The 24,775-nt window shown below is 50.6% G+C and overlaps 1 protein-coding gene across 4 annotated transcripts in view; it reads right to left on the bottom strand.

The window, feature by feature from the left end:
• Positions 1–5,145: 5,145 nt before the first annotated feature.
• Positions 5,146–24,775, bottom strand: part of MAPRE3 (microtubule associated protein RP/EB family member 3) — a 42,326-nt gene continuing 22,696 nt past the window's right edge. For 2 of the 4 annotated variants that reach the window (XM_038751405.1, XM_038751403.1), the window contains 6 exons: positions 8,899–9,020; positions 8,269–8,414; positions 7,391–7,592; positions 5,738–5,892; positions 5,425–5,577; positions 5,146–5,299 (listed from right to left, as the gene is read on the bottom strand). In XM_038751405.1, coding sequence (XP_038607333.1) covers positions 5,231–5,299; positions 5,425–5,577; positions 5,738–5,892; positions 7,391–7,592; positions 8,269–8,414; positions 8,899–9,019 — 846 coding nt within the window. In that variant the 5' untranslated portion in view covers position 9,020 and the 3' untranslated portion in view covers positions 5,146–5,230. Of the gene's footprint in view, positions 5,300–5,424; positions 5,578–5,737; positions 5,893–7,390; positions 7,593–8,268; positions 8,415–8,898; positions 9,021–14,212; positions 14,317–24,775 lie in introns of those variants that run through there. The other 2 variants (XM_038751404.1, XM_038751406.1) reach the window with 2 other exon arrangements.

Below are 24,775 nucleotides of genomic sequence, written 5' to 3'. Positions count from 1 at the left end.
CTGTACTGTGCATAGAGCTTTGATTCTGTTTATTCTGACGACTTTCATTCATTCGATCGTATTTATTGAGCGCTTACTGTGTGCAAAGCACTGTACTAAGCGCTTGGGAAGTACAAGTTGGCAACATTCATTCATTCATTCGATCGTATTTATTGAGCGCTTACTGTGTGCAGAGCACTGGACTAAGCTCTCGGGAAAGACAAGTTGGCAACATTCATTCATTCATTCAATCGTATTTATTGAGCGCTTACTGTGTGCAGAGGTATTTGTTAAGTGCTTACTACTACTACTAATAATTTTGGTATGTGTTAAGCGTTTACTATGTGCAAAGCACTGCTCTAAGCCCTGGGGAGGATTCAAAGCCCTACTGAGAGCTCATCTCCTCCAGGATGCCTTCCCAGACTGAGCCCCCTCCTTCCTCTCCCCCTCCTCCCCCTCCCCATCCCCTCCGCCTTACCTCCTTAATAATAATAATGATGATGGTATTTGTTAAGCGCTAACTATGTGCAGAGCACTGTTCTATGCGCTGGGGAGGTTACAAGGTGATCAGGTTGTCCCATGGGGGGGCTCACAGTTTCAATCCCCGTTTTACGGATGAGGTAACTGAGGCACAGAGAAGTTAAGTGACTTGCCCAAAGTCACACAGCTGACAGTTGGTAGAGCCGGGATTTGAACCCATGACATCTGACTCCAAAGCCCAGGCTCTTTCCACTGAGCCACCTCCTTCCCCTCCCCACAGCACCTGTATATATGCATATACATACAGACTGTGAGCCCACTGTTGGGTAGGGACCGTCTCTATATGTTGCCAACTTGTACTTCCCAAGCGCTTAGTACAGTGCTCTGCACATAGTAAGCGCTCAATAAATACGATTGATGATATATATATATATAGAGAGAGAGAGAGAAGCAGCGTGGCCCAGTGGAAAGAGCATGGGCTTGGGAGTCAGAGGTCATGGGTTCAAATCCCAGCTCCACTGCTTGTCAGCTGTGTGACTTTGGGCAAGTCATTTCACTTCTCTGTGCCTCAGTTACCTCATCTGTAAAATGGGGATTAAGGCTGTGAGCCCCACATGGGACAACCTGATCACTTTGTATCCTCCCTAGCGCTTAGAACAGTGCTTTGCACATAGTAAGCGCTTAATACCAAAATTATTATTATTATGTATATATGCTTGTACATATTTATTACTCTATTTTATTTGTACATATTTATTCTATTTATTTTATTTTGTTAATATGCTCTGTTTTGTTGTCTGTCTCCCCCTTCTAGACTGTGAGCCCGCTGTTGGGTAGGGACCGTCTCTATATGTTGCCAACTTGGACTTCCCAAGCGCTTAGTACAGTGCTCTGCACACAGTAAGCGCTCAATAAATACAATTGAATGAATGAATGAATGAATGAATGAATACAAAGTGATCAGGTTGTCCCATGTGGGGCTCACAGTCTTAATCCCCATTTTACAGATGAGGTAACTGAGGCACAGAAAAGTTAAGTGACTTGCCCAAAGTCACACAGCTGACAAGTGGTGGAGCTGGGATTTAAATCCATGACCTCTGACTAGGTGTAAAGCACTGGTCTAAGCACTGGGGGAGATACAAGGTCATCAGGTTGTCCCACGTGGGGCTCACGGTCGTAATCCCCCTTTTACAGATGAGGGAACTGAGGCCCAGAGAATAATAATAATAATGATGGTGTTTGTTAAGTGCTGGGATAGATACCAGGTCATCAGGTTGTCCCCTTTGGGGCTCACAGTCTTAATCTCCCTTTTACAGATAAGGGCACAGAGGCCCAGACAACAATAATAATAATAATAATAATAATGGTGTTAAGTGCTGGGGTAGATATAAAGTCGTCAGGTTGTTCCCCTTGTAGCTCACAGTCTTAATCTCCCTTTTACAGATGAGGGCACTGAGGCCCAGACAACAATAATAATAATAATGATGGTGTTTGTTAAGTGCTGGGATAGATACAAGGTGATCAGGTTGTCCCCTATGGGGCTCACAGTCTTAATCCCCCTTTTACAGATGAGGGAACTGAGGCCAGACAATAATAATAATGATGGTGTTTGTTCATTCATTCATTCAATCGTATTTATTGAGCGCTTACTGTGTTCAGAGCACTGTACTATGCGCTTGGGAAGTACAAATTGGCAACATACAGAGACGGTCCCTACCCAACAGCGGGCTCACAGTCTAGAAGGGGGAGACAGACTACAAAACAAAACATACTAACAATCAATCAATCAATCGTATTTATTGAGCGCTTACTATGTGCAGAGCACTGTACTAAGCGCTTGGGAAGTACAAATTGGCATCACATAGAGACAGTCCCTACCCAACAGTGGGCTCACAGTCTAAAAGGGGGAGACAGAGAACAGGACCAAACATACCAACAAAATAAAATAAGTAGGATAGAAATGTACAAGTAAAATAAATAAATAAAGAGTAATAAATATGTACAACCATATATACATATATACAGGTGCTGTGGGGAAGGGAAGGAGGTAAGACGGGGGGATGGAGAGGGGGACGAGGGGGAGAGGAAAGAAGGGGCTCAGTCTGGGAAGGCCTCCTGGAGGAGGTGAGCTCTCAGCAGGGCCTTGAAGGGAGGAAGAGAGCTAGCTTGGCGGAGGGGCAGAGGGAGGGCATTCCAGGCCCGGGGGATGACGTGGGCCGGGGGTCGATGGTGGGACAGGCGAGAGCGAGGTACAGTGAGGAGATTAGTGGTGGAGGAGCGGAGGGTGCGGGCTGGGCAGTAGAAGGAGAGAAGGGAGGTGAGGTAGGAGGGGGCGAGGTGATGGACAGCCTTGATGCCCAGGGTGAGGAGTTTCTGCCTGATGCGCAGATTGATCGGTAGCCATTGGAGGTTTTTGAGGAGGGGAGTAATATGTCCAGAGCGTTTCTGGACAAAGATAATCCGGGCAGCAGCATGAAGTATGGATTGAAGTGGAGAGAGACACGAGGATGGGAGATCAGAGAGAAGGCTAGTGCAGTAGTCCAGACGGGATAGGATGAGAGCTTGAATGTACAGGTAAAATAAATAAACGGTTACTATGTGCAAGCACTGTTCTAAGCGCTGGGATAGATACACAGGCATCAGGTTATCCCATGTGGGGCTCACAGTCTTCATCCCCATTTGACAGATGAGGATACAGAGAAGTGAAGTGACTGGCCCAAAGTCACACAGTTGACAAGGGGCAGAGCGGGGATTACAATCCAAGACTTCTGACTCCCAAGCCCGGGCTATTTCCACTGAGCCACTCTGCTTCTCTGTTGGAATCCAGAGAGGTAGCGATTTACACCCTTTTTGACTTCCAAAGACGTTGTCCCACCTCAGAGGAAGCAGTCCCTCTGACTGTTCGCCCCCCGACGGCTTTTCCTATCTTCATGGTGATGTAGTGAACTTCCCTAAGCGTTTAGTACAGTGCTCTGCACCCAGTAAGCAATCGATCCCCTCCCTTTTCAACGTGGTTGTGGCCCCCGTCTTTCACACTGACTTTTGACCTTACTTCCTTCTAACAATAGTGGTGTTTGTTAGCTCCTGGGGGCAGGGAATGTATCTTCCAAATCTGTTGAATTGCACTCTCCCAAGCGTTTAGTACAGTGCTCCGCCTGCAGATAGCACCATTGACCGATCCATTGGATTGATTGCAAAATGTGTACTATGTGCCAAAGACAGCACTAAGCGGTAGGGTTGATATAAATTGATCAGGTTGCCCCACAAGGGGCTCACAGTCTAAGTGGGATGAAACACAGGCATTGAATCCCCGTTTTACAGGGGAGGAAACCGAGGCACAGGGAGGTGACTTACCCTAGGTCATTCAAAAGGCATGCGACGGAGCCAAGATTTGAACCCGTGTTCGCTGATTCCCAGGCCCGTGCTCATTCCACTAGGCCACTGCATTTATATCTAATTCACAGCTGGATTTGGTTCCTCCCCACGTCCTGGGTTGAGGTCCAGGGCCTGATTTTTCAAATAGCTAGGGCTGAGGGTCAGGCTCCGTCTTTGGTTTGTTGTTTTGATTTATGGTCCTTGTTAAGCATTTATTCTATCTTAAAGATCGTTCTAAGCGCCGGGGTAGGTACAAGTTAATCAGGTTGGACACGGTCCCTGTCCCGCATGGGGGTTCACGATAGGCAGAAGAACAGGTACTGAATTCCTATTTTACATTTGAGGAAACTGCGACACGGAGAAGTTAAGTGACTTGCCTAAGGTCGCACAGCAAGCGTTCGGTGGAGCCGTTGGCGGAGCCGGGATTAGAACCCGTGCTCTTTCCACTAAGCCCCTCTGCTTTGGTGTCTAAGGTCTCTTGACGGGGTCCTGATGATGACCTCCAGGTCACTGAACTGCAGGACTTCGGGAGAGAAACGGGAAATCTGTCCACACAGCCAGGTGGAGTGAGACACGACACTGACTTTTACCACACAAGTTTTATTTTAAATAAAAGTGAACACAGATGCAGGCTGAACCGCCCGAGCGGGCAGGGGAGTTGACACACAGCAGGATCCAGGCAGAGTCCGTGTGGCATGAACTAAGCCGCAGGAATGGGGAGGGACAGTGCTGGGCTTCAATGCTGGGGGCAGTGGATTTAGAGGGTGGGCCCAGTGCCAGGTGGGTAAGTCCCCACCTTTTAAATGCTCCCTTTCCCCTCCCTTTTCCTGCCCCCCCATCCTCCCCTCCCCACCCAAGCCCTCACTAGGCTGTAAAACCCTCCCCTATTCCCCGGGACACCGTCTCCTCAGCCACTGGAAAAAAAAAATCAAATGACAAAATAAATAAGAATCTGGGGGAATCTCGGGCACGGGGAAGGGCATGGCTGGCCTCAGGACCTGGGGGACAAGAAGAGGCAAAGTGCAAGGAAAATCCAGTAAGTAAAAATATACCAATGAATTTGTCTGTCGATACCATATAGCTGCTAGCTGTCGGGGGCGGTGGGGCGGGGAGCAGAGCGGGTGGGCGGCCCAGTGGGCAGTGCCACCTTGGAAAGTGTTGACCGATTCAGCTGAGACAACGGAAATAAATAGGGGCTGGGGGTGGTGGTTGGGCCTTTTGCCTCTCGGACCCGGTCCCCATCCCTACCCCCGCTCTCCAGGGCTCCCTGCCACGGCGGCGCTGACACAAAGCACCCGGCCAGCTGTCTGGTTGTGAGGAAAGGGTTATAATGTGTGTTGGGGGGGCACGGGAGGAGCCGCGCCATTCGCTGGGGCCGGCAGGGGCTGGGTCCCCTTTAATATTCATCCTGGTCCTCTTGCTGCTGCTCTTCAATCTCATCATCTTCAGGGGGTGCAAATCCTTCCTGCGGGAGGGAGGCGAGACGGGGCGGGGGGCAGTCAGACGGGAGGGACCACCGACGGAGGAAGACGCGGGGACGGAGAGGTCGGGTCAGGCGAGGGAGGAGAGAGCCGCCACGGTGGGACTGACCTCAGTAGCATAGAGAATACCGATGATGCCAGATATGACGGGGCTGTTTTCGCTTTCGTGTTCCTGGCAGATGAGCTCGATGTCACGCAATTTACTGAAGTAGAAGTCACGCTCCTTCTCCAATCCGTCCACGGTCAGCTTCAGGTCCAGCAGCTGCCAGAGGGAGAGTGCCTCTCGCGCCTTGCTCCCCACACTCGCGGCTGACCTCCCCAGAGCCCACAGAGATCCTGGTTCCCTCTCTGTCCTTCCCCTCACTCCCCCCCGAAGCTCTTAGGGCCCCGGCCTGCCCCCTCCCCGGGGACCTGCACCCTACCTGCTGGTTGAGTTCGAGGATCTGGGCATCGGCCTCGTGACCACCATTGCGAGCCGAGGGGGGATTCTTCCGCAGAATGCAGGGGGGTGCCACGTTGCTCAGCCGGCCTGGTGGCTGCATGCTCTTGGGGCCCGTGGGTGACGTCCTCTGCGGAACTGCACAGAGAGGGGACTCAGGAGAGGTCGGCTCTGCCCAGGGGCTCCACCCTGCCCAGCGGCTGCGAGGGTGCAAGGCCCATGCAGGAGGCAGTCGCAGTCCACGCAGCCCTCCCTCTCCCCCTCCCCACACTCCCCCTCAGGAGGTGGGGGACACTGGTCCATACCAGTTGGAGGGACTTGAACTCAGACCCCTTGAGAGCTGAGCGCCATGTGGCCCTGGGGAAGCGGAAGGGACTGCAGAACGGAAGAGGAGGGGTGGAGGAGGGCAGAGAGCAGAGCGGGAAAGGCGAAAGACTGAAGCTGAGGAAAGGAGGAAAATGGCGAGAGAGGAGGGCAGAAGGGGCTGGGCCAGCGGGCTGATTGAACAGGCACTGACTCTTGGTTCTGGCTCAGTGGGATCCTGTCCTCTACAGGAGTTAGGGAGGGAGGGGGCGGGCAAAATGACCCCTTGCCCTTAAGTCTCAATACAAACTGACCCTCTCCTGCCTGGCTCCTCTCTGCTTCCCAGACTACCCAAGGTTGAATTGGTTCCCAAGACGCTTCTCGGGATGGGCATCTGCTTTGGTCCCCTCCCGCAGGACTGTGACCACAGGAAGGAAACGGCTTCTCTCCCTGAATTGCTGCCATCCCTCTTCTTTTTGCCCGTTCCTCAGGCTGCTTAGTGCCTGAACTTACAGAAGCCGGAGCCCCGCCCACGGAGGATGGCATTAAAGTGGTCCTGCTAAACTCGGGTCCCCGTGCCCACCCCGGGTTCCCTGGCCGCGGCTCCCCTAAGTGCTACCGGCTGCGGCTCTGCGAAGCAAGCGGGTGGAGTTGGGGGGCGAGGAGAAGGCGGGGGGCGGTCAGGCATCGCAAGCGGAGGAGACAGCTTTGTTATGACGGGTTCAGATGTTATGGGCTGGAGTTGGTACAGAGACCGACTCCTCTCCCAGGTCCCTCCCGTCCTCCCTCCGAGGGCTCTACCCGGCTCTCTCTCTGTCTCTGGTCTAGCTCCTCCAACTGACTCTCCGTTACTACTCTGAGGAGGGTCTGGACTTGTGGCCTTGGGAAGGGGTGGAGATGAGGGGTTCCCGAGGCCTAGCAAAGCCCGATTTCCGGCTCGGCCAGGTGCAGCGGGATCGCCCAGTTCGGTGGCCCCGAGGATCCCGGTCGAACGAGCTGGCCGGAGCAGGCCCTTGGCTAGTCTGCAGAAGCCCTGCCCTCCTGGGTCCACAAGACCAAGGGCCAGGCAACTGAACGAGCCCTACGACAGGATGCTGTCATGGCCCAACCTTGTTAATCCAACAACCCAGGCGAACACGGTTCCCTGAACCCCCTTCTCTCCCCTCGCCCCCGCCCCACTGCCAACGACCCCACCTCAGAAGGCAGCCAACGGGCGACATCTGAACTCCGTAATAACAGTTTCCTGCGGGCAGGAGGGCCCGGGGCCGGCCCCGCAGGCACTGTCGGCTGGCAGAGGCTCCCCGTGCGCCCTCCCCCAGGGGAGGCACGTTACCTGCGGTGCCAATGAGTTTCTTGGGTTTGTTGAAGATCTGATCACCTGGGTTAGGAGGCGGCGCCACTTCCTGGCCCTGCCGGGCCAGCAGGGGGTTGTAATCCTTCCCGTCATAGTTTGCGTCAAAGAATTTCTTAAACCACTGAATAAACTCAAAATTATCTTGGAATTTTCCTTTCACTAATTTCTCTACCGGGATGATCTGAAACAGACCAAATAAGCAGACAGCATTCACCGACCCCCAGCCCACAGCTCTGGTTCTCGTGGGACAGTGCCACTGCTCCAGTGAGAGTCTCCACTGGGCTGGGGTGCTGCCTCCCAGCCCCCTCCCCGCAATGCCCCCCTCCCCCCCACGACAAAAAAAAAAAAGCCACAGAGGGTAGACCAGACTTGCTGCCCAGTGGTTGGGGCAGCTTGAACTAAAACTGTTACATTTCTCTCATTTCAGGCCACGGGAAAAAAGAGCTGGGTGTGGCTCATCTTCCCGGCTCCAGAGGTGGGGATGGAGACGGCAGGTCACTGGGCCCAGGGGTAAGTTAAGGCTGGGTGAGTAGGGGCTTGCCCAGGACCTCCCAGCCAAGGGTCAGAGTGAGAGGAGAGAGAGAGAGAGAGAGAAAGAGAGAGAGAGGGAGAGAGAGAGAGAGAGAGAGAGTCAGTGTGTGCTGTGCTGTGCTTAGTTTGGGCCTTGGGATGTTCCAGCTGGTCCTTCCCACCCCGCATTCCAGGTTGTCCCTGCTCCCCCGGGGTTGGGTTGGGAGGCAGGAAGGGAAAAAGGCAGGAAGCCTCTGAGCAGGACTCCATCAGCTCTGCCGCCCCGTGGCCATCCACCAAGCCGTCTTCTTCCTCGGGGGCTGGGCTCCCCAAACCCAGGCACCTACTTTGTCAACGCCCATCTTCTTGAAAGCAGCTTGAAGCACTTTGAAGTTGTGGATATACTCATGCTCCAGCTTGGCCTGGAACTTCACCTTCCTCAAGTGTACACAGCCAGGGAAGAGCATGTCCATGAACTGACAGTAGGCAGCCCCTGCGGATGGGAAGGGCAGACCTGAGGCCTACCTGGGCCCCCTCCTCAGAGTCCTTGCCTCCTCCTCCTCCTCCAACACCAACCTTAGGCCCAGGGCCAAGCCTCCTGGATCTTGGGACAAGTGCTAGCAAGCCCACTCCCCCCGTGCTGTTGTCTCATCTCTAAATTCCCCGTCCACTCTTTGCCTTCCTCTTCTCCCTACAAAATGCCCTACCTCTGGTCTTGCACATTTATAAAGAAACCCAGTGAATCAATTTTGAATTTTGCATCTGCTCCTCCCTCTTCACCAAACTCTGCTGCAGCTGCTACTCTCTTTTCCCTTCTGCGCCTTCCTTTAGCCTCAGACTCGGGTCTCCTCATTCTGCTTCCGTTCTCCAGTCTCCTTGCTCTCCTTCTCCTGGACTCCCATTGTGATCATTTCTCCTTCCACCTCATCCCTAGACTTCAGGTCGTGAGGCCTCTCTTTAGCCTGCCCATTTCTTACCCGAACAGAGTTGTTCTATCTTGGTGTAGTTGAGGTGCAGGGAATCGTTGACCCAGGCAAGCATGTCATGACGACTCAGATTCTCACTGGTCACAGAGGTGGAATAGACATTGACGGCCATGCTGTGAGAGAGGGAGAGACAGAACATGCCAAGTCAGTGCCTCAGCTGTGGGGCAAGAGAGAGAGGGAGTCCACTGTGGACTGGAAAGAACTCAGGTCACCAGATGGGGCTCGCTGTGGGCCCCGAGGAAAGATATCAGGCAAAACAGATGTCTTGCCCTGTCCCCCCGAGGCCACAATGTGTGGCATGGACCTGACGTGACGGCCTAGTGAAAGGCATTCTAGGAAATGCCCAAAATGGTCGTTTCTGGGCCAGAATGCATTGACTGGAGTGTAATCCGTCGAGCGCGCCCACACTTATCACCAGAGCAGGAGCGACCTCAAGGCCGGTGATCATCTGAGGGCTCTGAGGGAGGCCTCGGCCTAAGAACCGACCCTTGCCTTTTCCACACAGGGGCCTCTCCGGGGCCTTTAGCTTACACCCCCGGGGGCTTCCATTCAGAGGGTTCTCCCCAGTATTGAGGTACTACTCTGGACGAGCCCAGCGCAGGACTCCTCACAGTAGGCTCCACTGGGACCTGCAACTTTCCGAGGAAGTGGCACGGGGACTGGTAGCTATGGCCAGTCAACTGGCAGGCCGCCTGCCCAGTGGGCTCTTGCTGGGTTCTGTAATACTAGCCTTGCCCTGCAAACTAACTGTGACTGGCAGGGGAAGCTCTCACCCCGAGACATAATGATGGTATTTGTTAAGCGCTTACTATGTTCTAAACGCTGGCTTGTCAATAGACATCATCATCACCACCATCATCAGTGTTTATTGAGCACACGCTGGGAGCAGAACACTATACCTGCCACTTAGAGGCATACAATAACTGTAGGAAACCAGGTTCCTGCTTTCAAGAGGCTTACAGTTTAGTTGGGGGGGGGGGGGTAGAAAGATACACCTTGTGCATACATACTCTGGGAGCAAGGGTAGAGACAGACGTGCCACTGGTAAAATCCAAAGTATGCAAAAAAGAAAGCAGAAATGGGGTAAACTGAGGGACAGGTGAGCACCGAGCGTGGCTGAAGGGACACGTGACCAGGAAGGTGAAGATTAGCTCCCTCCCTGAATACTGAGGGGAAAGGTCAGAATGTGAAATCATTTTTGTAGACCACCGAGTTTGAGCTGCACTGCTTGGGGTCACGTTGGCCTGATCTGTCTTCGGGGGCTGGCAGTCTTGGGGCCAGCTCCGGAACTTCAGAAGCAGCGTGGCTCAGTGGAAAGAGCATGGGCTTTGGAGTCAGAGGTCATGGATTCAAATCCCAGCTCCGCCAATTGCCAGCTGTGTGACTTTGGGTAAGTCACTTCACTTCTCTGGGCCTCAGTTACCTCACGTGTAAAAATGGGGATTAAGACTGTGAGCCCCCCATGGGACAACCTGATCACTGTGTAACCTCCCCAGCGCTTAGAACAGTGCTTTGTACATAGTAAGTGCTTAATAAATGCTATCATTATTATTATTATAACTCCAGGTCAATCTTGGTGGGCAATCAGACCAGCCCTGGAGCGGGGCGCGGGGGCGCTTCCCCCTCTACACTGTAAACTCATTGTGGGCAGGGAATGTGTCTGTTTATTGTTGTATTTTACTCTCCCAAGCACTTAGTACAGTGTTCTGCACGCATGAATAAATGAATGAATGAATGAGGTTGAGCCATTGCACGGAAGGACCAGAGGTTCAGTTTGTTTTGTGATTTCCCCCCAGGTTTCTGAGATTGCTCTGGGTGGTTCAGTAACGCTTCAGGATCCTGAAGCATTGTAAAGGTAACAAAAATCCCAAGAGTACTCCTGGAAGTGACCTATCCTCTTACAGTCTTTGAAATGGGGGTGACCCAAAGCTCTCTAAGTCCACAGAAACCCCACTCAGTTCATCAATGACCTTTACTGAGCTCCTACTGAGGTCTTCTAGACGCTGTAATAAGAACTTGGAGAGTTCAACAATAGCAAGACACACTCTCTACTCAAGTGGCTTTCAGTGTAATGTAAACTTCCAGAATTCCTGTCTCTAGTATCCCACGCCATCAGAATCTCTGCCCAGAAACAGGGTATCCTATGAAATTGTCTCACTTACTAAGCAGAGGTGTCTGTCGGTGGCTGCCTCTCCTCTGGGCAAGACTTTAGGCCCTGTCTGGTAGCAAACTTGGGGTCGACAGGAACAGTTCTGGGTTCTCCCTGAGGAGATCTGGGAATTTAGATTTCACTTGGAATGACTAGATTTGAAGAAATCTGACTGGTGTCGAGGCCCATTAGACACAGCAACAGCCTCGTCTGGAGACGAGGTAGCATAACCGGGAACAGAGACAAAGAGAATCTTCCTGCTATTGCTCTCCTCTAGGCCCTGAGCACTGGTGGCACAAGGAATGATGTGTCCTGACAGTTTCTTATCTACTCATGAATAATAATAATAATAATAATGATATTAAGCTCTTACTATGTGCCAGGTGCTGGGGTAGATAAAAAGCTAAATCAGATTGAACACAGCCCCTGTCTCACATGGGGCTCATAGTTTTAAGAGGGAGGGTCAAGTTATTTTATTCCCATTTTATAGATGAGGAAACTGAGGCACAGAGAAGGAAGCAACTTGTCCAAGGTCACGGAGCAATTTAGAACCCGGGTCATTTAAGTCTTAGTCCCAGGCTTATTCCACTAGGCCGCACTACTGCCATTTTGGAGAAGGCACCAGTTAGGGTGGGCATCAGCAAGAATTTACATCGCTATGCAAGGCCAAGGAGGGGAATGAAGGAAGCAGGTGAGGTGCATGCTAGGTCTGCAGAGTTTCTGCTACCCTTGGCTTGAACTCTGCTGCCCATGCTGCAATGCTGAGGTCCTTCCTACAACTCACACTGCCCTTGGTAGCTTGGCAGGGAGTGGGGCCAGGCCGGCCGAGTGGCAGGAGCCTAGCAGGCCCAGGGAGTGGTGGCTCGAGAGGCTCTAAGTATGGAGATTGCTGAGATATAACCTACAGGATGCTGACAGAAAAATAGCTTCCAGGGTCAAAGCTTGCCCTGATGGACTATACGCAGTGTGGTGTGCCCTGTGGGGTGCCAAAGTCTCTGGGTGTGGGGCCAGTTCCCAGAGACTCTGGCACCCAGCAGGGCAGGGGTGACTTAGCGTTATGAGCTGGCCAGGAGACCGGCTGCTCTTGCAGTATCTTGAGGGAGCATTGTTCGCTTGAGGGCACCCAGCATCACATTCCCGAGCCTCAGGGCGGCTTCACAGCCTGCCCTGGGAGCGTGAGGTTGGGCTGAGTTGGGCTGAGATAGGTTTGGGGGAATTGTCTGTGCTGCAGCTGACTTGGGAGGTGCCCTCTGGGCACGGTCAGCCCCAGGAAGATCTTCAAGAGGCAGATTGAGGTCTGGATACTGGAGATTGGGGCTAAACCAAGACCTCCCTGATTAGATCTGAAAGGTTAAAAGGAGCCCGGAATGGTTCCTCCCACCTCCTGTGGCACTGGATTGGGGTTACCCTGAAACAGGAGCCAGCCTGTGTTTGGGGACCGCACTCGGGAAGGCTGCAAGCCTCTTAGGTCCTGTCCAGTCCTTCCCTCGCAAGCCTCTCAAGCTCTGACCTGTCCTACCCCTGGCCCTGGAGGGTGGGCTGGTCAAGCCTCTTGCATCACAGTGGCTCTTCCCAGCAGCTGCTGCAGCAGTCAGAAAGCACCAGGCGCTGGTGACCCACTACCCGCTAGCACCAGGCTTCCCGTTAGGCTTGTGGGAGATTGGGAAGGAGGATTCTGGGAGAACCCCAGTTTATAGTAAGCAAATCCTGATGGAGTTTGGAACCCCCCGCAGGGGCTGGGAATAATGAGCCTGCTAAGGATTCCACATTCCAGGGGCCTACAAAACAATCCTCACGATAGAGTCCTGCATTTTCTAACTCCCTGGCAGTTCCCTGTTCTCCACTTTCCACCCTCCCCAGAGTTAAACTTCTCTTCTGGCAGCTCCAAAGAGTCCCTAGTCACCCCACCCTGGGGCATTTAGCTGCATGGCCCCAAGCAGCCTTTGCCTGGGCTGGGCCATAGTGGCAAGGTAGTCCTGAATGACCTCAGTGGGTGGCAACTCTATGGCAAGGAAACAAGCAGCACGCCCGGGGACCCTGACAGTTCACCCTCTTCAGGGCACCAGGGCGTAAAACAGACACCAGACACGCTGCATGACGTTAAACCTCCAGGGAGCCATACAGCTCCCGACCCAGAGAGGGTTGATGCTCTTGATGCCTGTCTACTTGTTTTCTTGTTGTCTGTCTCCCCCTTCTAGACTGTGAGCCCGTTATTAGGTAGGGATTGTCTCTATTTGTTGCCAAATTGTACTTTCCAAGCACTTAGTACAGTCCTCTACACACACTAAGTGCTCAGTAAATACGACTGATTGAATGAACGAATGAGTTTGTGGTCTTGGGAGAAGCAGTGTGGCCTAGTGGAAAGAGCTCAGGCCTGGGAGTTGGAGGACCTGGGTTCTAGTCCCGGCTCTGTCACTTGTCTGCTGTGTGACCATGGGCAAGACACTTCACTTCTCTGGGCTTCAGTTCCCTCATCTGCAAAACTGGAATTCAATACCCTACTCAGACTGTGGAACCTATCTTGTAATAATAATAATAATGATAATAATGGCATTACACTTACTATGTGCAAAGCACTGTTCTAAGTGCTGGAGAGGATACAAGGAGATCAGGTTGTCCCACGGGGGGCTCACAGTCTTAATCTCCATTATACGGATGAGGGAACTGAGGCACAGAGAAATTAAGTGACTTGCCCAAAGTCGCACAGCTGACAATGGGCAGAGCCAGGATTCGAACCCCTGACCCCTGACTCCAAAGCCCGTGCTCTTTTCACTGAACCACGCTGTACCTACGCCAACACTTAGTACAATGCTTGACACATAGTAAGGGTTTAACAAACATAGCAGTTATTGTGATTATTATTATTGGGACAAGGCTGAACGCTTCAGTCCTGATGAGCCCTTCAGCTTCCAACCTTCGAGCTGTCATCCGTCTATCTTTCCCGAAAGCTCAGCTTCCAGGTTGGTCTGCCCTCCTCTCCGACCCTGAGCCTCTCTCAGGCCCGGCTCTGAAAACCCCATCTTGTCAGCCAGGCCGGGGGGGGCCCCACCCAGCCCACCCGGAGCCCTCCTGGCCCGCCTCCCGCTTCCACGGCCGGACAGTGCCCGCTGCTTCTGAGCTGCTGTCCTGTCCAGCCTCGGAAGTGACTGGAATCACCTGTTTGGGAGGTCTGTGGTTGCCGTCGCCCCTGCCCGCTTTGCTCACATCCACGATGTTCTGAGTCTTCATGGGGGAATGCAGGCTGGCTGTGGGGAGGGGGTGATGGGGGCCAGCTGCAGCGACCCTTCCGCCGGGTCACAAAGGCCTGGGGTGACGTAGCCAATCGCCTCCCTCCCCCGGCTGAGCTCAGGTTGCCCCCCACCCGGGGCTGCTCCCCCATCATAAACAATGCCACCCCTTCCCCCACCCCACCCACCCAGACCCAAAGGGGATGGGCATTTTGACTCCAGCCTGGGGAATGGGCGGAAGGGTTTGAGGGCCAGAGACTGCACTGCCTGAAAAGACACCCCGGTTGGTCTTCTTGTCTCCAGGAGAGCCCCTGATCCCACCAAAAGGCCCGAGTTTGGCTTAGCTTCTCCCACTGGCCATCTCAAACCCTGCTCCCTTCCTCTTCCTAGGTACACTTGTACCCACTGGTGTGGCAGAGAGCCAGGACCCAAGCACTGCACTAGAATAGCGGGCAAGGTTGGGGAAGGGGTAGGGCCACAGGTCTCAACCAGATTCCTGCCTGGCAGGCCTGTTGAGCCACCGGAGCTAATATTGGAAATAATAATAATAATGATGATGATTGTAGTATTTGTTTCAACACTTACGATCTGTACTGCACTAGGCTTTGGGTAGATACAATACAATTAGATCGGACAGTCCCTGACCTACTAGGGACGGAAGAACGTGTTGGAGCTGGGATTAGAACCCACGTTTCCTGACTTCCAGCTCTCTGCTCTCTCCACTAGACTACACAGCTTCTGACCCCACTATCTGAATTATTCAGCCTGCACTATTTCCTGGGCCTTAGCCGGTCACCTTGCCTGCCAGATCCTAGAGAGGCATGCTGGGTCTCCAGGGTTTCACCAGATCTGGTGTCATTTCCCCTCCTGGTTAGGGAATTTGCTAGGGGAGAAATGGCAGGTTTCCTCTAAAATTCACCTCGCCAGTCCTAGTTCTCTTTCAAGGGGTGGCATCTTGGGTGCCCGGGTATGTGTGTTGGTGGAGGAATGAAGAACTACAGACCAGGGGAACAAGTCATGTTCTATGTTATCAATGGAGTGGCTTCCCAAAGCTGCCCTCTGGGTCACTGACCACTGAGATGGAATGAATCCACTAATGTCAGGGCCACTGAGAGAGAATCTCTTGCATCCACTGCCCATGAAAATGTAGCAGGGCACCTTTCCTTGTCCATTGCTAACTGGGGCGAGTGTTACCTGGGCACTCAGGGTGCTGTTGAATGGCCCTGGGGTCTTTCCCTCCGCATTGGGGCTGCTTATTCTTCCAAGGACTTCAGTTTAGGGTTGGGAGGGAAAGAGACAGTATGGCCTAGTGGAAAGGGTAGGGGACTGGGAATCGGGAGACCAGGCCTCTGACTTCAGCTCTGGCACCAGCCTGTCAAGGGACCTTCATCTCTCTAGATCTTTGTTTCCTCCTATGTAAACTGTGGATGGGGGATAGGGGTCCCTACTTAGCTTGTGAACCCCATGCAGGACAGGCAGGGACTTTGGCCAATATGACTGTCTGGTTTCTTCCCCGGTATTTGTCACAGAGTGGGCGACCCTGCTCCCAGGGCTTCCTCTGCTGTGTGGGACATGCTCACAGATGGCTTCTTGAGGGCAGGGAACTTGTCTGCCAACTCTTCTATATCGTACTCTCCCAAGTTCTTAGTACTGTGCTCTGCACTCAGTAAGCGCTCAAAAAATGGTATCTGTAAGAACTTACTATGTGCCAGGCACTGTTCTAAGCACTGGGGTAGACTCAAGGGGATCAGGTTAGACACAGTCCCTGCCCCACATGGGGCTTACAGTCTTAACCCCCATTTTACAGATGAGGTAACCGAGGCCCAGAGAAGTGAAATGACTTGTCCAAGGTCACACAGCAGGCAAGTGGCACAGCTGGGACAAGAACCCAGGTCCTTCTGACTCTCAGGCCCCTGCTCTATCCTCCAGGCCACGCTGCTTCTCATATGCTTCTTATACGCTTCTGGCAGAGGTACGGACTCAGGAGCTGGTGGCAGTAGCCTTAGCTTCTCTTTTCAGCCACTGCTCCACTTCTTGCTGAGGCCTCTGGATCTCTTACTTCAGGAAGCTGTCCTGGAGGAAGCTGCTGCTCACCAAGTGGCCGTCCTCATGGGCTACTTGGAACACTGATCCCCCTGTCCCCACCTTGAGGCAAATCTGGTTGAAAACCCATCCCCCAGGTATCTCCCCAACCCTGCCTTCAGAACCTTTATCTGTCTGCCCCAGGTGATCTGACATGTCTTCCCCCAGCCCACTCCCTTCCCTCTTCCAGGAAAACTCCATTTCTGTCCCAGGGCCTTTTCTTTGGCTTCAACCCGTCCTGGAATGCCCTCGTCTTCCCTCTTTCAAACAGTTACTGGAATGCTAACTCTTCCATGAAACATTCCCCATCTAAATGGGAGAGAGCTGGTGATTATACCTCAAACCCTACTGAACCCCAGACTGAGCCCCTTCCTTCCTCTCCCCCTCGTCCCCCTCTCCATCCCCCCCATCTTACCTCCTTCCCTTCCCCACAGCACCTGTATATATGTATATATGTTTGTACATATTTATTACTCTATTTATTTATTTATTTATTTTACTTGTACATATCTATTCTATTTATTTTATTTTGTTAGTATGTTTGGTTTTGTTCTCTGTCTCCCCCTTTTAGACTGTGAGCCCACTGTTGGGTAGGGACTGTCTCTATATGTTGCCAATTTGTACTTCCCAAGCGCTTAGTACAGTGCTCTGCACACAGTAAGCGCTCAATAAATACGATTGATGATGAGCCCCCACCTAAATACATAATTCCCAGAGGACTCTTCACTCACCACTCCACAAAATGCCCCTTTTCTCTCTTCTTTGCTTACATCTAATGAAAATGACTTCCATATTTGTCCAGTTGTCGTTGTATCCTTCCTATGTCCTCATCAATGCAGTTTCTCTGATCCTTCGTCAAGCTGTCCCCTAAACTTGGAGTAGCCCTCCTTTCTCTTCTGGCATCCCATCCTTTAATCAACCAATAGTATTTACTGAGCACTTACTGTGTGCAGAGCACTGTACTAAGCACTTGGGAGAGAACAATGGAGATAATAGATATGATCCCTGCCCTTGGAGTTACAATCAAGAGAAGCGTACTTCATTCAGGAATTGATCCTGTCCATTCTGACAAACGCAAATAAAATGGGACCCTCAGCATGTTTCCAAGAGGAGATTTGTTTTAATTGTCGTGGCTGAAAGCCTTGTCTCAGATGTGCTATAAGCTTCCCAAGGGCAGAGAAGCTGACCTCTGCTGTGCTCTGTCTCTCCATTGTTTCTCTCCCTAGCATCTCATGGGCATTCACTTCTTTTGTGGTTTATGATGAGGATAACGGTAAAACTGGATGACAGGCTGGATATAAGACATGGGGTTTTTGAGAGCAAGGGGTTTCCATCCAACCTTGAGAAAGACTAAGAGCCAGAAAAGAGAAGTGAGGAGACGAGGGGTATAGGCCAGCTTCACGTACCGGAGACTCTATTTCACCCAAAGGGATCTTCTCTGGGATGCTAATGTACGGGCATCCAATTCTCAGTAGGCTGCCTTTCTACTTGACCACAGGTCAGGGGGTGGTTTCCACACCTAGAGTTTGGTGCCCTGCAGTCCTTTCCCAGTGGTCACTAGCCTCTTAAGTGTGAGTGGGAGACTAAATCAATCAGTCACTGGTATTTATTGAACACCACACTAAATGCTTGGGACAGTACAAATCAGCAGAGTTCATGGAAACGTTCCCTGCCCAGAGGGAGCTTACAGGCTAAAGGAGAGACAGACTTTAATATAAATTACGGATATGTACATAAGTGCTGTGGGGCTAAGGGTGGGGTGAATATTAAGTGCATATAGGGTATAGATCTAAGTTCATAGGGACACAGAGACTAAAGTAAACAGGCGTTTGCATTCAGGCTGCTTCACTGAAAATTGCAAACCTGATTTTGGTCAGCAAGCCTCACAGCTTGGAAGGGCTGAGACAGTATTGTACTCTCCCAAGCACTTAGTACAAGTGCTCTGCACACAGTGCTCAATACATTCTACTGATTGACTGACTGATGAGGCTGGGGGCAAGTCAGAAATGGAAACGGCATAGATAGGGCACTGAACTGGGAGTTGGAAACCTGAGATGTGGCCCCAACTCTACTCCTGAATCACGGGAAGAGTCCGCAAAGGTGGGTGTATTTTTAATTTTTTGCATTTTTAATCATAATATTCATTTTTGGTTGAACCTGCACGGGACCAAAGTGATCTCAGGGGCCACCCACCACACCCACTGATGGGCAGCCTGTGCCTACTTGTGTCCGTTTTCTACGGTGCCTCACCCTGCAGCTAATGGTTTGGCTGGGCGTCCTTTTTCCCAAAGATGTTTTCTTCTTTCGCTCCCTCTCTCTTTTGGCTCTCCTGCTGCCCAGAGTGCTGGAAGGCAGGGAGAGGAGAAATAAAACTAGAGGATAGAGAAAATGTCAAATGACTTTCTGCCGCCATAGACAGAGGCAGTGCTGTCTAGCAGAAGCATTAAGCATTAAGCATCCCGGGGAAGAAACATTATCCCCAGGCCAAAAAAATAAAAATCCAGGGAGGCCAAAAGAAATGTTCTCAAAAATGAAAACGGGAGCTACCTCTACTTTTCTAATTTCAGAGGAATTGCACTGCCACTCATATGCAGTGCTTAACGTAAAACCTAGCCCAGTGTGGCCCAGTTCGAACTGCTTTGGCTTATAAAATCTCTGTGCAGCAAGAGTTGCCTTCTGCATGTAGAACAAACAGAACAAAATCTGTTTCGTGTTTTGCAATATTTATTTCTCTAGGGTGCAGAAGGGGCCTTGGAAGAGATGTGAAGCTCCAGCAGCATCTCACCAGCAGCAGCTGTCACTCAGGTGGGCTCCTGGACTATGTAGGAGGGGTCCGTCTCCTGGACCCAGCGGCCTTCTCCATCCCCCCTCAAACCACTTGCAGCCTGTCTGCATCAGTTAGGCCAAGTCCCCCTTTTACTTGATGAAAATATTACTGCACTGTTCGGAACCAGGCGATATTTATTTATTTATTTATTTTACTTGTACATATCTATTCTATTTATTTTATTTTGTTAGTATGTTTGGTTTTGTTCTCTGTCTCCCCCTTTTAGACTGTGAGCCCACTGTTGGGTAGGGACTGTCTCTATATGTTGCCAATTTGTACTTCCCAAGCGCTTAGTACAGTGCTCTGCACATAGTAAGCGCTCAATAAATACGATTGATGATGATGATTTCAGATTTAGTCTTTCAGAGAGATGTTGGATTTGTCCTGTGCAGATAAGACTCTCATATGTTACCCTGAAGAAATAATTTCCCCTTCTGCTTTGGTTCCCCCGAGGGTTAAGTGGGAATAATAATGTGTTGTTTCCTCTGGGCTGTAACAGGAACTAGCAAGGAGTCTGGGTAAAAATTAAGACAGATGATGTCAGGGACAAGGTTCTTCTGACTCAGGCCCCAGCTCTATCCACTAGGCCATGATGCTTCTCAATACAGCTATATAATTATGTATAAATATGAGTAATAATTGTGGTATTTGTTAAGTGCTTACTATGTATCAAGCACTGTTCTAAGTGCTAGGGTAGATTTAAGGTAATCCCATAGGACACAGTCCCTGCCTCACATGGGGCTCACAATCTAAGTGGAAGGGATTGAATCCCCCTTTTCAGATGAGGAAATAGTGGCTCAGAGAAGTTAAGTGACTGGCCCAAGGTCACACAGCAGGCAAGTGGTGGGACTGGGATCAGAGCCCAGGTCCTTTGACTCCAGAGCCAGGTCCCGGGCCCATCCTTTTTCTCCTAGGCCCCGCTGCTTGTTTAAGGGAGAAATTGGCAGGGATCCAGACAGAGATTATGTTGTTGGATCCTGGATTACAAAATCACTCAGTATGACTCAGACGTTTTTGTGATGACTCAGATGCCAGGATTGAAGGGGATGACATAAAAGCACACAGAAGATACTGCATCTAGACTGGCAGCCTTAAGCTTCCCAGAGTGGATCCAGAAAGCACTGGAGATGTACAGAACAGGGGCACTGGCGTGCCCTGGGCGGGAATATCCTCAACAGCCTGTGCTGGAGGAAGGACAGAGTCAGGACAGAACAAGCTGGTGGAAAACAAGGTTGATCAGTGGGAGATCGTGGACCTAGTAGGAAGACTGGGTGGGGGATATCTCACAAGCAAGAAGAGGCAAGATGCCTTGCTAGGTAATGGTTGATAAGTGAACTACCTGGAAGGAGAGTCAGGTTAAATCCATCAGTCAATCAGTGGAATTTATTGAGCGATTCCTGCATGCAAAGCACTGTGCAAAGCGCTTGGGAGAGTACAACAGGATCGGTAGACATGTTCCCTGCCTGCAAGGAGATTGCAATCTATTCAATCATCATATTTATTGAGTACTTACTGTGTGCAGAGCTCTGTACTAAGTGCTTGGGAGAGTACGATGCAACAATAAACAGACACATTCTCTGCCCACAACGAGCTTAAAGTCTAGAAGGCACTTACAGTTTAGAGTAAAAGAGAGAAAAATAGGAAGGGAGAGAAATTACTAATGAAGACCAACAATAAAGGAGTGGAAATGCTCACTCAGGTCCAGGCTGAAGGCTGATCAGACTGAACGCCAAGGGGGTGTGAGGAGGGATAGGGCTCAAAAGGAGCCTTCAAGGACAGGCAGAGGGACTGACACACAGTTTTCTCTCAGTGAAAGGCCCAGAGAAAAGGGGAGGGAAAATGGGAGCCGAGGAACAAACTACAGTAGAGTACGGATGACAATAAATAAATTCTGAAATGAACTCTACTGGTGAGAATTGATTGGGAAAGTATAGAAACTCATGACACATTTCACGAAGGAATGACCCATGTCAATAGTATACCGATCCAGAAGACAGGGAGAGGGGATAAAGAAGTTTTGTCACAGAAAAGGACAACGGGCTACAAGCATTGAGTGAAGTTTTTCCACACCAGATGGAATTGACCAGGTAAACGGAAGGCAGGGTTTCCTGTTTAGTGTTATGGGAGAGAAGGTTGATGGAGTTTGGACCAGCACCCACAAGGCAAAGCATTTGGAATACCTGACCACAGAAAGCAGGGATGTTATAGAACTCACTTCGAAGGGACAACGAGCAAGCCAACTAGATCTAAATCAATTTATATCTATAGGCATAAATATATTACAGTTGTAAGGGAAATGTTTTTTAGACCATATGATAGTGACAGCTTTTAAACTTTAGTAGGAGGTAAAGAGAATGAGTAGATTTTTGTATAGAACAAGAAGAGAAAGAAGTGATTGATAATGATAAAAAAAATGGAAGACTGGAAACACTCCTGCCCTATCAGGATGTCTAGGATTGCTTGGAAATCCTGAAAAAAGGAAGAAGGGAAAAGGGGAAATGACATGAATCTGTACCACGTTTTGCTAGATCACATTGTGCCCGTCAATGGAAATGTGTATTTGGTTGAAAAGTCAATCAGCTCCAGCTAGTCCACTCAGCTAGTGGGCCCAGGGCAGATTCAGTGGATGGGGCCTAGTCAAGGCTGGGGAAAAGGGGATTTGCCAGCAAGCCTGAACAAGGCCATTTCCAAAACCGACCCGTGAGGCCCCAGGGACAAGCTCCGTCTTCCCTGATCCAGTCCATCCATCCTGCTCCCCGCTCCCTTCTCCCACTCTCCACCAGAATCCCGTTTCCGGCACCAGTCTATCACCCTCTGCCCACGTGCTTCTCTGAGGAGCTGGCTCACCTGATTTGGGGTACAGTTCCCTCCTTCTGAACAAGGGCCAAAAGTTAAGAGGAGGGTGCAGTGGTCAACGGTGCCCAGCACATACTAAGCACTTAACAAATGCCAGTTATTATTGAGGATCTGCTCCATCAACATTTTCTGAAAACCTACTGAAGACACTGTGTTGTACTAAGTGCTTAGGGAAACATACAAAAGTAGCAACAGATGTGATTCATCATCATCATCAATCGTATTTATTGAGCTCTTACTGTGTGCAGAGCACTGTACTAAGTGCTTGGGAAGTACAGGTTGGCAACATATATGTGATTCCTTTCCCTTGAAGAGCTTGACAATCTGATGGGGGTGATAGACTGTAATAGACATAATGGACATAGAGAGATATAAGGGAGCTGAGAGAAGAGACTGCTCAAGTGAATGACAAATGAACAGATAATAATTAATAAAAAAAATAATGATTTTCGTACTTGTTAGGCACTTACTATGTGCCAAGCACTGTTCTATGCGCTGGGGTAGATACGAGTTAATCAGGTTGGACACAGTCCCTGTCCCACATGGGGCTCACACTCTTAATCTCCGATTTACAGATGAGGTAACTGAAGCCCATGGAAATTAAGTGACTTGCCCAAGGTCACATAGCAGACATGTGGCGGAACCAAGATCATAGAACGTAGGTCCTTCTGACTCCGAGGCCTATGCTCTATCTACTGATCATCTGTCACCTCTGTACTGACTTAATGTGCGATCTTGATCAGTTAATTTCCCTCTCTGTTTCTATTTCCTGTCTGTTCATTCTTCCATCCCCTCATTCATGAAAAACTGTAGGGATCAGTGATGCTCCCTTAGGTTGAAAAGGCCAAACCGAGTCCTGCAACCATTTCCAAAGGCTTTCTCTGCTGAGTGAGCAAGTCTGGAGACAATGAAGGGGGCCTTCTCAGCAGGCTGAAAGGGTAAGCCGGACGCCCCCCACCAAGACATTTGCTTTTTAATTGGCCAGCTTGACACAGCTCCAGGGAACTGACTCCAGTGGCAAACCGAGAATCAATCAATCAATCGTATGTATTGAGCGCTGTGTGCAGAGCACTGTACTAAGCGCTTGGGAAGTACAAGTTGGCAACATATAGAGATGGTCCCTACCCAACAGTCTAGAAGGGGGAGATAGAGAACAAAACCAAACATATTAACAAAATAAAATAAATAGAATAGATATGTACAGGTAAAATAAATAGAGTAATAAATATGTAAAAACATATATACATATATACAGGTGCTGTGGGGAAGGGAAGGAGGTAAGGCGGAGGGGATGGAGAGGGGAGGAGGGGGAGAGGAAGGAGGGGGCTCAGTCTGGGAAGGCATCCTGGAGGAGGTGAGCTCTCAGTAGGGCCTTGAAGGGAGGAAGACAGCTAGCTTGGCGGATGTGCGGAGGGACCAGCAGAACCAAAAGAGAGGGGACTGACATAGTAAGCGCTCAAAAAATACAACTGAATGAATGAATGAATGAAATGAATGGAACAATCCAGAGGGCAAGCTCCTTGTGGGCAGGGCACGTGTCAACCAGCTCTTTGTTTTATTCTACTCTCAAAGTGCTTAGTACAGTGCTCTGCACATGGTAAGTGCTCAATAAATACCACTGATTGACTGATTAAACATTTTCCACCTATGCTTTCCTGCTCTTTATCCAAGTGGGCAGCTAGGAAAGAGGAGGCTGAAACGCTGCTGGACAGCTCTCATGCTGACTAGGCCGGAGCCCAGGCAATGGAGGCCCCAGGATGCCGAATAAACGAGCTGGTCACCTGGCACCTCAAACGTGAGGTCAGGAGAGTAATAATGACAGTAATAATAACTGTGGTATTTGTTAAGCGCTTACTATGTGCCAGGCACTGTACTAAGTGCTGGGATGGACACAGGCAAATCAGGTTGAACACAGTTCCTGTCCCACGTGGGGCTCACGGTCTCACTCCCCATTTTGCAGATGATGTAACTGAGGCTCAGAGACGTGAAGTGATTTGCCCAAGGTCACACAGCAGATTCCCAGGGCTGTGCTCTGTCCACTACGCTGTGCTGCTCCTTTCTGGTGCCGTTTATGTAGGAACACCTCGTTCTATAATGGAGAGGACAGAGGGCCTAAAGACCATGTATCCCAGTAGGCCAGGATTTGATCACTTAGCCTCTGAATTGCCATCCTTCTGTTCACATGCTAGACTCCACCATCTTCAGCAATTATCCCATCTTGAGGTCAGCAGAGGTGGAGTTGGGGCTCCCTAACCCTGCCCAGGGCATTCATGCTTTTCAGCGCTAAGTGCTCCCCTGGGGAAACCTTAAGCGCTTAGTACAGTGCTCTGCACACAGTAAGCGCTCAATAAATACGACTGACTGTAGTGACCTGCCTTCTTCACTCGGTTTTCCAAACTTCAACTGCTTACTCTTCCCTGAGGGGAAGGAAGGAAAGAGAATGTATTAGGAGTCCAGGGCCCTTTGCTGTGGGAAACGAAGAAATACAAGTTATAAAAAATTCCAAGTTCTGCTATAAGTCTTCTCACAGGTCGCAGGCTGTTGAGGCAACAACGAGGTTTCTGATAGACCCAAGAGCCTTGGAGAATAGAGTTGACCTCTATTGCTGGTTCTGTGGACTATGGATAGTTTGGCAGCTGCCTTTTCAGGCTATGGTGAACAGGAAGGTATTTTTAATACCTGGGAGCACAGTTCACAGGTTGAGCCTACTGGTGGAAGGACAATAAA

This window comes from Tachyglossus aculeatus, chromosome 9, assembly GCF_015852505.1.
Source record: "Tachyglossus aculeatus isolate mTacAcu1 chromosome 9, mTacAcu1.pri, whole genome shotgun sequence".
NCBI lineage: Eukaryota > Metazoa > Chordata > Mammalia > Monotremata > Tachyglossidae > Tachyglossus > Tachyglossus aculeatus.
Note: the sequence above shows the minus strand (reverse complement) of the source record. Positions and strands in the feature narration are given on the sequence as shown.